General features: G+C 42.2%; 1 protein-coding gene and 1 long non-coding RNA gene across 3 annotated transcripts in view; one reads left to right on the forward strand and one right to left on the reverse strand.

The window, feature by feature from the left end:
* Positions 1–13042, reverse strand: part of cfap299 (cilia and flagella associated protein 299) — a 93388-nt gene that overhangs the window by 71428 nt on the left and 8918 nt on the right. Inside the window, exon 3 of the mRNA XM_085785892.1 lies at positions 2130–2220. Within this exon, the coding sequence (XP_085642018.1) occupies positions 2130–2220 (91 nt within the window). The remainder of the gene's footprint in view (positions 1–2129; positions 2221–13042) is intronic.
* The window catches only part of LOC146980968 (uncharacterized), a 330839-nt gene continuing 330461 nt past the window's right edge, over positions 12665–13042 (forward strand). For both annotated transcript variants that reach the window (XR_015036562.1, XR_015036563.1), the window contains exon 1: positions 12665–12743. This is a non-coding gene — a long non-coding RNA (uncharacterized LOC146980968). The remainder of the gene's footprint in view (positions 12744–13042) is intronic.

Below are 13042 nucleotides of genomic sequence, written 5' to 3' on the forward strand. Positions count from 1 at the left end.
AAGAGCTGTTGCTGTACTCCTATATCGTTATTAAGCAGACTCAGCAACGTGTAGCTACTACTGTTCCTGCCATTGATAAATCACACCGGACCCATGAAAAGTGCGGATGTGAACACGCCATATCCCGCCCTCTATACACCCAAACACAACCATATGGTCAATGCAAAACAGCACGTGCATATTAATTAGCCATGTGCGCTCTGGACATTTGGGGAGTTACGTCAGTGGAAGACGGTGAAGACAACGGAGAGAGAGCGGGGAAAGAAGCAGGATTACTCTGAAAGCGAGATACACGGCGATATCGGGTCGGTAGGCTACTACTCACTCTCTTTTTTCTCTCCTCTCACCAGCTCCAAACTCACTCGTCCACCTCGTTAACTCAGGTGACAGATAACAAGTCTCAGTAGATCCGTGTGCGCTGCTGCCAGGGTGTTTTTAAACTTAGCGGGTTTGATTCCTGTCGGACGTCACACTGGAGTGTGTAAAAGCAAAAATGAATAGGCTAATAAATAAGAACCGAGTAGAACCGTGTACAGCCAAGTCACGCTAGTGGGAAAGGATGTAATGATCGGAATAAGTGTTTACATGGACCTCGTTCGGAATAACGATCGGTATAAACCACCCCTCTCGATCTGAACAGAATTTCTTTCGGATCGAGCCGAATCCGATCAGAATCTTCCAATTGACGTGTTTACATGACACATTTTTATTCGGATCAGCCTTTTATTCCGAATATTTGTGTCCATGTAAACGCACCTATAGTTTCAACACAAACCTCAGCCGTGCCTTCCACCTTGGCACTGCAAACCTTTCAGACTGCCTCAGTGACGTCTGCCAGAGAGATGGGCAAGCTACTGTAATCCAACTCCTCCTGCTCTCCGTATCCATGGTATCAACCACCGTCTACCAGCTGCACCAATTATCTAATCTTTCCGCACCAAAAACGATGCGTCACCTCAGCTCCTAACAACACACCTGACCCAGACAGTCCTAGCAGGTGATGATGAGCCCTGTTACTATGACGGCTCAGCTCAAGTCCAAAAACACTAGTGACAAACATGTCCACACATGTCTGAATGGACATAAGTGATGAAATGTGTATCAAGCAGACCTTTGGAGCCACGAGAAGTTAAGGACCGGCATTCCAAGAAAAAGCACTCTTCAAGAATCACCAGGAACTATTCACCCCCCCTCTGATGGCTGTAGTAGTCTTTCCATGTTTTTCCTTATGCTGTGCCAGTAAAATTAAGGGACATTTATATTTTTTCAGACTAGACGACAGTCTATAATTTAATGGCTATTTTAATTTTTTGAACAATAACAACCGGTGGTAAGTAATGCTGCATAATTAATTGTAATGTTACTGAAATTGCAGTGTGGCCAAATGCAATATCTAAATCGCAGCATCTATCTATCTATCTATCTATCTATCTATCTATCTATCTATCTATCTATCTATCTATCTATCTATCTATCTATCTATCTATCTATCTATCTATCTATCTATCTATCTATCTAACAACGTTGTGCACTGTCAGCACCAACAACAAGTGTTGTGTCGCTACAAAGACATCATCATCATTACATTATGTTTTAAGTGAAAATGACCATTCACACTGAAATCACAATATACTATATGCTCATATATGTTATGTATATGTTTTTGCATACCACGCTCCCTTTAATCCATAACTTGAACAAGTTAATATTTAAACTAATCATACACTTTATGTTGTGAAGATTCAAAGTGTTGCTGCAAGGTTAAATAAACTACATATAGCAGGGAGGGTCATAAATGCTCTTTAGATTGGTTCGGCCCCTTCAAGGCTCCTCAGGTGAGGAGGCCCTCTTTATAAATTATTGTGCTGGCTCCATCTGAACAGCACACACAGGACGAGGTAGTTAGAGTTTGGTAAACATAGTTTTATGGGTGAGAGAAGGGCGGGCAGCGGGCTCTCAGGTCTTTGGAGTAAAGGGGGTAGAGGTGGTTGGGGTGAGCTGGGGTTGGGGGGGGCATTTCCACTCAACTTGACACAGTATGGATTCTGTTCCCATCCTAATGGAATTGCAGAAATATTTGAGGGGAATCCCATTACGTAGCAATTGGAGTGCTGTAATAATGTACTCACAGTCATTTTCCCAGTGCGGTTGGCCTCCTCGCGCTCTGCCAGGGCTTTCAGGAAGTTATCTTTGAGTTCTTTTCCTGCACTTGCCAGTGTCCTGGAAAAGACAACACTCAAACGGTTTGAAATGTTTCTCTTAACCTGAGAAAAAAAAGTCACACAGTGCCTTAAAGGATCCTTATGGAAGCTTTTCACCCTTTAATATACTGTACTGTAGCTTCAGTGTACTCAGGCCTAACTCGACACTCACAATTACCTAAATGACCTTCATTTGCTGAATTATTTTCAAAATATATGATCAGTCAAATATCAAATTGGTTAATGCAATGAATGAATGTGCAGAAAAACAAAAGAGAGCGAGGCTGACATGCAGTCAGAGCCATGAGGCCGACTCGACCTGCTTCAAGTATGTCAGAACGCAGCACTTCACCCAACCTGCCAAGCTCCCGGGACACTCCCGAATACTCCAAATACCACCTCTTAACAGAAATGATCATAAATATTGTTGAGAGGTCAACGTTCCCGCTCTGACAGGAGAGTGAAGAGTGTAAAAACCCACCAACGTCACAGCTGCCCGCGCCAATCTCACCAACGCAGGGCAATATTAATCAAAAGAGAGTTTAATGGCTTTATACGATACCGTCGCAGCTTTTTTTTTGCATTTCGGCTGGCCCGTTTCCATGGAAACTAGGTTCTGGCACACACCGACCGTATCCACACCTGAAATAACATTGGCACTAATATTTGAACAGTTAACACTGCAGTACCAGCAACAGAGCTCTGGCCTGCCTCCAGAATTGACTGTGCAAAAAACTTTTCATCAGATCCACAGCGAGTGAACGTCTCACAGGCCGTAAACAGGCCGTCATGTGGTTACCAACACCGAGGGGGAGAAATGTAGAGTTGAGGTACACTCATAGTACAGTATAGAGACTGATCTGAACTGAATGTGTTTGAATTGACTTTTTTTCCCATGTGTCAACTGATAAATTTACACCTCAAGTCTCATTTCAAGCACAGTATTTACTGATTAGAAACACTCAGGCCTTTCTGCAACTTTGTGATGTCACAACGAGAATGACACCCGGACACATCGTCTTCTACAAGTGGCTGGATTACTTTGAACTTTTTTTAAAATTTATTTAAAACAATCAAATAATCTAAACTAAATATCTAAACTTTTATGACAATTCAGAGTCTGGAGAGCCACACTGAGATGAGTTTTAACTTAAAACCATAAATACAGTATATCTTATTTAGGATATCAAACCCTCACATAAAAACAAACAAACTGTGAACTATGGAATATTTAAATTTCCAGTAATTCAACTTCAAAAATATTTCTTCAATTAGTGATACTGACTCTAAATTAAACATTTTACAATACCAATTCTATCAAATCCATTTTTAACACAAAGAAAGCTACAATAACCTACAAATTAGGGTGTAAACTAGTCTTTGTGCATGGATGTAGATAAACAGCCAATCCAATTAGATCGTGGTCCAAGTATGCTGCATGCTGATTGGCTCACTGACACTAACTGAGCAGGACAGTATAGTACTATTGGTATTGATTTGATACGTGGCCCATACTTTCACATTTTCCTATCTGATGAAGTCATTGGTGTATTACACTGCAGGAGCAAACAACCTACTTGTCTGATCATTGGGTAGTGATGAGCATCAAGTGCTTTGCTCAAGAACACTTAAACTAACTACACAGAAACAGAAGTAGCGTTTAGGAGTTTATACGCCGATACCAAAACAAAATGTTTTGCAAAACCTTTCTCTCAGAAATATAAACACGCTCCTCCACAGCTGGTCTGCATTTAACCAGAGAAGGTGGAATTCTGTACTAGGAAGCTGTGCAGGATCGTTGTCTCAATGAAATACAGTTGATTTGAATTAGGGCTAATCTGATCAAAGGAAAAGGGTAAACAGGAAGTTTTGGATAGTTGCTGCTACAGACACATTTGCTCTGAATCAAACCAGAGCGCTCGGCCTTGAACAGAAGTCGTGAGGGGGAAGTCAAAATCCCAAACTTCCTTGAACACACCTGCAAGTTTGAACCGGCAACCCTCCAGTTATAAATCTGTTTCTTTCATCTTTTTACGTTACTGCTGAATATTCACAATTTTGCTGCATCCATTCCCGTCTGCTGCTCGGGCCAACGACAAGACAAGTTCGGTTATATTCTACACTAATGGCTCCTCAGATCCGCTTTCCATTCCCAAAGCACTTTAAAAAGCCTCAACAACCACAACAAGCACGGACAAACAGCCAATTTCTGCTCTAGCTTAACATCATGGTGAAAGAGCTCAGAATCTGAATGTTTAAATTTACCAGAATTTGGAAAAGGATTGTAATTTATACTTGTCGTTTGGCCCGTGCCCCACAATGAAAGTCTTAAGAGGAATCACACGGTGGTAAAAGTGCAGGGACAGCACATATTTGGAGGCTGGAACTTCACTCCATCTCCTGAGTGAGTGAAGGATTGCTGCTGGGTCATGGGGGCCGAGGCCCCAAAGTAAACACAGGTGTTGAGGAGGCAAGTGACTGGGGTTACCCCATCCAGTAGCTAAAGCAACACACACAGTCACGGAGAGTGAATAATACTTCAGCAAAACACATGGACCGCTGCAAGTTTGAGTTTCCCGTCAATTAACAAATTTCTTATCAAGCCTCATTTAGGAGGGATAACAAGAATTTCACGATTAAATGATGGTTATTAGTGGCTAATGACGAGGTATTAAGCTAACTGTGATCTGGGCCTGTGTTTTAAGTGTCTTGTTTTTGGACTGTGGTCAAGGCAGGTGGGCCCTGGAATTATGGGAAAAAAAAAAGAAAAAAAAAGAATGGAGGAAGGGATGTGAACGGTCATCATCTGGCTCGTTGAAAAAAAAAAAAGAACATCTGTCCTACAGATATAACATTATTTTTACAAAGAGTATGTTGCTGTTATGTGTCAGTTAACAGTGAGAAACACACTCAGGATCTGCTGACACTTTCCTCAACAGAAAAGAAACACAATCTATTTACTATAGTTACTATGGTTTAACAAAACAGCATAACAGCCACACAACGTGTTGCTCAGTTACTGGTTGTTTATGCTTAAGACTATCTACGTTTTCCCAGCAGTTGAACAGAAAAAAACAGTATTGGTTGTTTTCATTAAAAATATACAGATTTCTAATTAAGCAGCAAATACTATTCAAAAATGCAAATGAGGAAAGATTTGTACCAGGGCCAGCGCTACACAGGGGCAAGAGGGGGCAGCGCCCCCTCAAATAAATGTCTTGCCCCCTCAAATCCAAATTTTAGAAGTTGAGAAAGCACATTTTAATATACTCAAAAAATGTGTTTATTACAAGTTGACAAAATTATCTGCAGTAGCACAAAAATCTGTTGAAAAAGGGATACTGTTCTTCTCTAAAATGTTCTGTTCTTTTTTTTTTTTTTATATATATATATTCATAAGACTGCCTTTCAGTTTTGTAAATCTTGACCATAGTAGACCCCCTCCCTTCTCAGAGTACACCAGAATGCTTCACTCACATTTTAAAATCACAAAATTTTAGCTACTCACCTTTTTTACCCCCACTGGGTTTGCAATGCATCTTCAGGTATATGCTCCCCTAACCCCCCATATAATGTGGCTCTTTGCATTACAACAGTAACAAATTTGGGCTCTAAGACCCTGGTTGGCCCCCCCGGCCCCTAGTTGGACAGGTCTGAAGGTAGAGGCCTGACAAAGTGCAATCCGGTTCTCCAGGTTGGACACATAGTCAACAACCCAATTCAATGAAGTTACTATAAGCATGGAGAAATAAAGTGCTGGAGCATGATGTGTTCACATGATGCCCCCTTCACATTTCTGACCAACCCCTCATATATGCCTGCCTAGGACCGGCCCTGATTTGTACCAGAAACAGCTGTTTGTTCGAAGTTGTTGGGCCAATGAACCGTGATCCATAAAGACTAAGGCTGTTGAAATGTAATCTATCGTTAGGGGCTAGAGACCCATAAATATCAAGCTAGATAAACAACAATCAATTTCTCAACAACTCAGCTGTAGAAACTCGATAGTGTTTCCGATCATTTCATCAATTACATACTGCACCGTTGGCAAGAATTTAAAAAATCAATCAATGCTCCATGGAGTTGATGTGACGCTTCGTCCAACCTCGGTTGGGGGGCGAACAGCTGTTACTGCACAGCGACCGTCCTTCCAAGTGTGTTTACACATGTGTAAACACAGCGTTACAGTGAAACCAGTTCAACCATACCAAAGCCCAGGCTCCTTCTTCCTGAAGCTGATGTTTTAAACTCAGTAAATGTCTAACCCCGTGAGACGTGCTCTGGATTTCCTATTTCTGTATTTCTAACATCTTTAAGCACAGATGATTTTTCTTTTTTTAAGACATGAGAATAAAAACAAGTGAAGTTCTGATGCTTCTTTGAGTCTAATCAGGGCTGATTAAAACATCCACAATGTGCTTCCTGCGACTAGATTCTTCACAACTTCCCAAATCTTGGAAATTTGGAATGGATTCCAATTGAAAAACAATTCTTTGATATAAAATTTTTAGCAATTTATGCACATGAACCCGTTATGAAACATCAACCATACTTTGCTTCCTTCAGTGCTATGTTGTCAAAGTTGACACGACTGTGTAAAACCCGGCCCGCTTGCCCTTTCACCTTTCCCTAAGTGCCTGCTGTTCGTGTGTTTGCCACCAAATATATCCACGTCCATCACCTTCAGAAGTGTGTTAACCTAAGCCTCACCGACCTACAGCCTCAACAATGATTTATCTCTGTGATGGACTCGAGAGACAATTTCATTATCTGTTTGCACAGCTGAGAGGAGGAAGGACAGCGCTGGGCCGAAGCCTTGTGACAGGCCCCAGATGAAGTGAACAATATTGATGATCTTATAGAGCAACGGCAAATGTCAGGCTCTTGGATATATTAGACATTAATTAGACTGGTTCTTTAGTGTTTTGGATGCAGGAGGTGTGAAGACCGAAATGACTTCAACAAGGGTCAAATCTTACAAGTTGTTAAAGTCATTTTCACTCATATCAAAATTTGCACCAGCAAGTAATTCCCTGTATAATAATAATTACGGAAATGCCATATCAAAATGTATTTGAGGAATGGGGGCCTGTGGCGTTCCTCCTTAATGCGTAGCCTTCGTTCTGCAAATAAACACTCAGCAAACTGGCGAACGAGCAGCTAATTTCACGTCACGTCGGGTAAAAAGACGTTGTGCTCTGAAAAATAATTTCCCCTTGTATTCTGGAGACGGATTAGCAGATTGAAGCTTTCATTAGCCGGCAGCTTTTGACAGTATGACAGATGGGAACTTTCAATAATACGGTGATTTCTTCAGAAACAACACATACTGTACCAGAGTATTTTTCCTGAGTGCTTGGGAAAATGAATCTTATGGAAAATATTATTTTGGGCTGGTGGACGTCAAGGGAAATTCCACACAGCATGACAATTTACTTTATTTTGGGCTTTTTCTAAAATCCTCTGTCACCTCTGATTACAATGAGCTGAATGTATCAGTTACACATGTGCTACGCATGATATTCTACCTGAGTTTTCTTTGTGTATTGTGGCCACGTTGGCTTTTGGGGGGGTTGGGGGGTGTTGCACATTGTGCGTTTCGTGCTGCTTGCGAACTGCATGTTTTTTTGGGTGCGGATCAAAGGAAATCATTGTCATCTTTTTCATGCTGACTTCTTTTTGAAGCAAACTTTTAGACGCGTTCCATTCGGGGAGCGTGTCGTGCAAATCCTTCAATATTCAAAGATTGATATCCTACTGCCGTCCAAGCAGTGACAGAAAGAGACATAGAGGTTGTGGGATGTGTAGATAGAGCCACGGGAAGCCTCCACGTCTTTGAGAAGATCATCTTCTTCAGAGGGAGTAGGTCCTGAAGGGAGGGAGCAGGCCCTCACCGCTGAGTGGCTGTCTGTCTCGCACATGTCTACTAGTGTGGTTTCTCCATCATCAGTTTATTAGCTTACATTGTAATGCAAAGCAACACATATGAAATCATTTAAAAGTTATTTCTCAACTCATTTCAACTGCTGATTAGCGAAGAATTTCCTTAGCAAGAAAATTCTTACAGGTTTATTTCTGGTTTATAAACTGCTGGAACTACTCAGGAGCCGGGACTCCATCCAAACCTATGGAGTCATGCTTACGCTCCGAAATCAATTAAAACAAGGTGGCAATAATTCAACGACAGATGAGAGACCCCCCCCCCTTCCCTCCAGACCTTGCCTCCTGGAGAACCTTGTAGGCCACTTAATCCGTGACACTCATCCTCCTTAGGAGTACAAAGGAGAAGACGATTGTGCGGCCTGGTAGCCTGATGGGAAAAGCTGTGATGTGGAAACCATTTCCTGCCCTTTATCAGGGGCACTTAGCCATAGTCTGCTGGGTGTGGTGTGGTGAGAGCGAGGCGGCCTCTATCACGTACGGTCCAAAATAGCACATCAACACGGCTTCGCTCTTCCTGTGCATCTGAAGAAGTGAGATGCTGCAAAGTGGGATTTAATCAGCAAACGTGTTCAGCTTTATCATTTCTGCTGGGTGGGATCAGTGGCTCATATCACCGCTGCCCATTGGAAATGCAACAAATCTTTGGGCTAACGTTGGGAAGATGAACCAACAAAGAGACATTTAGAAACTCATCATGTGTCTTTGATCTTGTCCAACTAACGGTCCATGGATCTCACTCCAGAGTTTTCAAGTCCCTTAATGGACACTTCTAGTTTAGTTAAGTTTAGTTATAACTCCTGCATTGCATTTCAGTCTGGAAATGCTTGGAAACAAACTATGCAGACACCTGCCTCACCTCCTGAGTGGGTCTTGTTAGTCCTAACTAACAGACAGTGATGGACACCAACCAAAGGTCACACCACCAACTTAGAAAGGCCTTTATTTTAAACTTTGCCTGTCTTTTATTTGAAGTATTATCTACAGTATTTAAGCAGATATATTTGCGGTTTTGAGAACCAAAAATCGTCACAATGCAGCTTTACATCTCCTTAAGTTTCTCTAGTAGGAGGTCTAATAACAACAAGATGGTGAGCCGATCAGAGTAGAGTACTAATATAGACAACATGGGACCTTTAATCACTTGAAACATAATCAAACTGTCAAATATTAAAAGTGCAAGGCTCAATAAAAAAAAGAAGAAACCACGTAGCACCAATAATCACAAGTCATCACAGTGTTTGGATGATTTATGCTGATGAAGTCACATAATTCAGTCCTAATTGGAACCTGGAGTGGTTGCGTCGCAAAACAACCGCAAAAATATTAATCAAGTATCAATGATGCAACAACATAAACATTCCCTATAACTTTGTTGTCCAATACGTCAATAGATAGGGATCATTCCAAGTATACACTTTTATTTATAATCATTTTTTTTTTTTTTTTCCCAGATATATTCCAGGTATACTTTAATTAAAGGGATAGTTCACCCAAAATTGAAATCCTCCATGCCTTCTCCGAGTTACAGGGGGGTCCGCACAGCAGTATTTGTCCATATCATGGTTGTGAATGGTGCTCACTTTTCTTCGTCCAAAAAGACACACCAAAAAACATCCAAATACCTCCATACTGCTCGTCTGTAATGTCCCTCTTGTATTGAAGCCCCGACATGAGAAATTGTTCCAAAAAAAATTAAATAAGTCTATATTTTAAGCTTGTTTGTAGCGGAAGCTCCCAGTGTCTTGCTGAGCTTCGCTGCTCTTCCTGTGTCAAATCTTGCGTGATTTGCACTGACCGGCGGAACAATTTCTCATGTCGGGGCTTCAATACAAGAGGGACATTACAGATGAGCACTATGGAGGTATTTGGATGTTTTTTGGTGTGTCTTTTTGGACGAAGAAAAGTGAGCCCCATTCACAACCATTATATGGACAAATGCTGTGGCGCGGACCCCCCCGTAACTCCGAGAAGGCACGGAGGACTCCCAAATTTGAGGTGAACTATCCCTTTAAGAGGCTACAGCCATGGCTGATCCCAGTCCTACCCTTTCTGTGTTTGTCCAGAATTAGCATTTTACTACTGTAAGAATTAAAGTGTGAATGTAAATAGTCAGTTTGACGCTGCAGCGATTCAATACAAGCAGAACACAGTGAAACCAGGAAGCCGCTGGGTCCACCTACCTGCACCTTGACAAAATCTCTACAACACTTTTAGCTGGAATTATTTTCTTAAAATAAATCACAATATTTTTCTTGGTGTCTTTGATGCAGCCCTAGAGCGAGGACACATGCTTCATTTATCAAGTCATTAATATGAAATATGAAATGACTGTTAAAAAGTGGCAACATCCAGGTCAAACAGCAGCGTGTTATTTATTATCTGCTGCACCAGCTGCTGCTGAACTGCCGCGTGTGTTGATGTATGTGCTGTGCGGTGGGATGTGGTGGTGAGCCTAAGCCTGGCAGGATGTGTGTCTCTCTGGACAGAGCTTGCAGGGGAGAGAGCTCCAAATTTACACACCCGTCCAAAATCGCAAAGTGCAAGGAAGGCAATTGGCTTGACAGCAAATGTAATAGAGACTGCAAAACCTCGTCGCCCGAGGGCCCTCGCCAGAGTAGCAGCGGAGGAGAGTGGCGGTGGTTTGGCTCGCTAAAAATGAGCCTATGGGATCAGCTTTGTGAGGCTTCTCATGTCAGTCACATCCACAATCTTATTTTCGCTAAGCATCTGGAGGCCGGATCCGAGCAAGTGAAATGTATTCGCCGTGCGTGTTTCGTGGCACTGGTTTTACTTGGCGCAGCGAGTGATGGCTCACTTTTAATATAGAGGAGCGAGTTAGAGAGAGCGGAGAATTCTTGAGGCGGACTGTAAAAACGTAGCAGCAGCACAATGGACAATGAGCATGGCTGTGGTTTGCGCTGTGGGGAGATCGCGGGGAGCCTGATGGAAACCTCGCAGCGCTGCCGTGAGCACACGCGAGGTCAGGACATATGCTGACATGGACTTCTGGGCCCGAGCCAGAGCCGGAGCAGGCAGGAAATGGAGGCCTCACGTCTGCTCAGCAGCGCTCCCCTTCTCCTCTTGTTTGTCTCTGACTTTTTAGATCAAATGTTATTCTTATTCCGTGATGAAAAAATGCTAAACTGTTGAGACTTCTTAATTTTGGGGGGTGTATTCGATATTCATGGGCAACATCTGGCAGTTTGAGAATATTACATAAAAAGAACAAGATATTTATGTTCTGCCGTGGTAAAAGTCGTGACATGACACTATATGGCCTACATCTTTAAATTGTTCTTGAACACTTTCTTTCATCAAATCTGACCCCATGGTTCAGATTCAAATCATTTCAGGACCTTGTTATCAGATTGATTTAGATTCATCTTTCCACAGTTTAATTAACACAAGTTGACCAAACATCAAAAACATCTGTTCTTTTTTTTGTTTTTTTTAATCTAAATTCCAACAGGGAACTGGTCTTCAACAGCTATTGATTGTGACGACCTGTTTGGTTTCTCGCTAACCAAACAACCACACAACATGACTAAGCATCTCATTCATTGAAGTTTCCTTTCCTTTTTTTTCTCTTCAATAACGTATTGAATTTCACTTATGTCTGACGAGAGCACCGGGCCTTTTGTTTGGTCTTTTTTTACCCCCCTTTTCCTCCCCCTCACAGCCTCACAAGCTGTCAGGAGGAAGCGTGTTGTCCTTAAGAATGAGACAGGGCAACAACAGGGCAAACATCTGATTAGCATTCACGGCGCTATCTCCACTCCCTTGGTATTTTATTACCACAGGTGCAGGGGCATTCATTGATCAGATGCACGCTACAGGCGAGGTTCGGCCTTAATTGAAAACAGCTCTATTTATACACCTGCAGGCACTAAAGGTCTCCAAGGGCGCGAGGGGAGGTTACAAAGAAGAGAAAGGAAGGGGGGGAAAAACACAGAGCAGTGACAGAGCAGTGAAAAAAGACATGCCTCAGGAGACATAGGTTAAAGTGATAGTTCACCCAAAATTCAAATTTCACTCATTATCTACTCACCCTCATGTCGACTAAGAGCTGTGAGAATTTTCAGAGTTATCCGTGGCTTCTCTGAGTTACGGGGGGGTCCGCGCAGCAGTATTTGTCCATATAATGGTTGTCAATGGATACCAACTTCATTTGTCCAAAAAGACACACCAAAAAACATCCAAATACCTCCATACTGCTCGTCTGTAATGTCCCTCTTGTACTGAAGTCCCGACATGAGAAATTGTTCTGAAAAAAATTAAATAATTCTATATTTTAAGCTTGTTTGTAGCGGAAGATCCCAGTGTCTCGGTTCACTGCTCTTCCTGTGTCAGTGCAAATCTCGCGTGATTTGCACGGACCGGCGGAACAATTTCTCATGTTGGGGCTTCAATACAAGAGGGACATTACAGACGAGCAGTATGGAGGTATTTGGATGTTTTTTGGTGTGTCTTTTTGGACGAAGAAAGTTGGTATCCATTGACAACCATTATATGGACAAATTCTGCTGCGCGGACCCCCCCGTAACTCAGAGAAGGCACGGAGGACTCTGAAACTTCTCCCAGCTCTTAGTCGACATGAGGGTGAGTAGATAATGAGTGAAATTTGAATTTTGGGTGAACTATCCCTTTACGGCCTACAGAGGCATTCCCAAAACAGCATGGAGGAAGAGTGTGCAAGTGCAAAAAGCCTGCAAATTTTGAATTTAAATAATAAACGTAAATCCAAATCGATGGCTGTTCCCAACTCCTCACTTTGTTTTCTTCTACTTCTTCATCTTCGTCTTCTGCAGCCAGCGATTTACTACATTTAGGTTGTTTACCGTGCAGCTGCCAGCTTTTTGTGGCGGCGGTCAGCAGTGAACACTGTACTGATTGTGCTC

The sequence above is a fragment of the Trachurus japonicus genome, chromosome 9 (genome assembly GCF_045865225.1).
Source record: "Trachurus japonicus isolate A0001 chromosome 9, Traja_1.0".
NCBI lineage: Eukaryota > Metazoa > Chordata > Actinopteri > Carangiformes > Carangidae > Trachurus > Trachurus japonicus.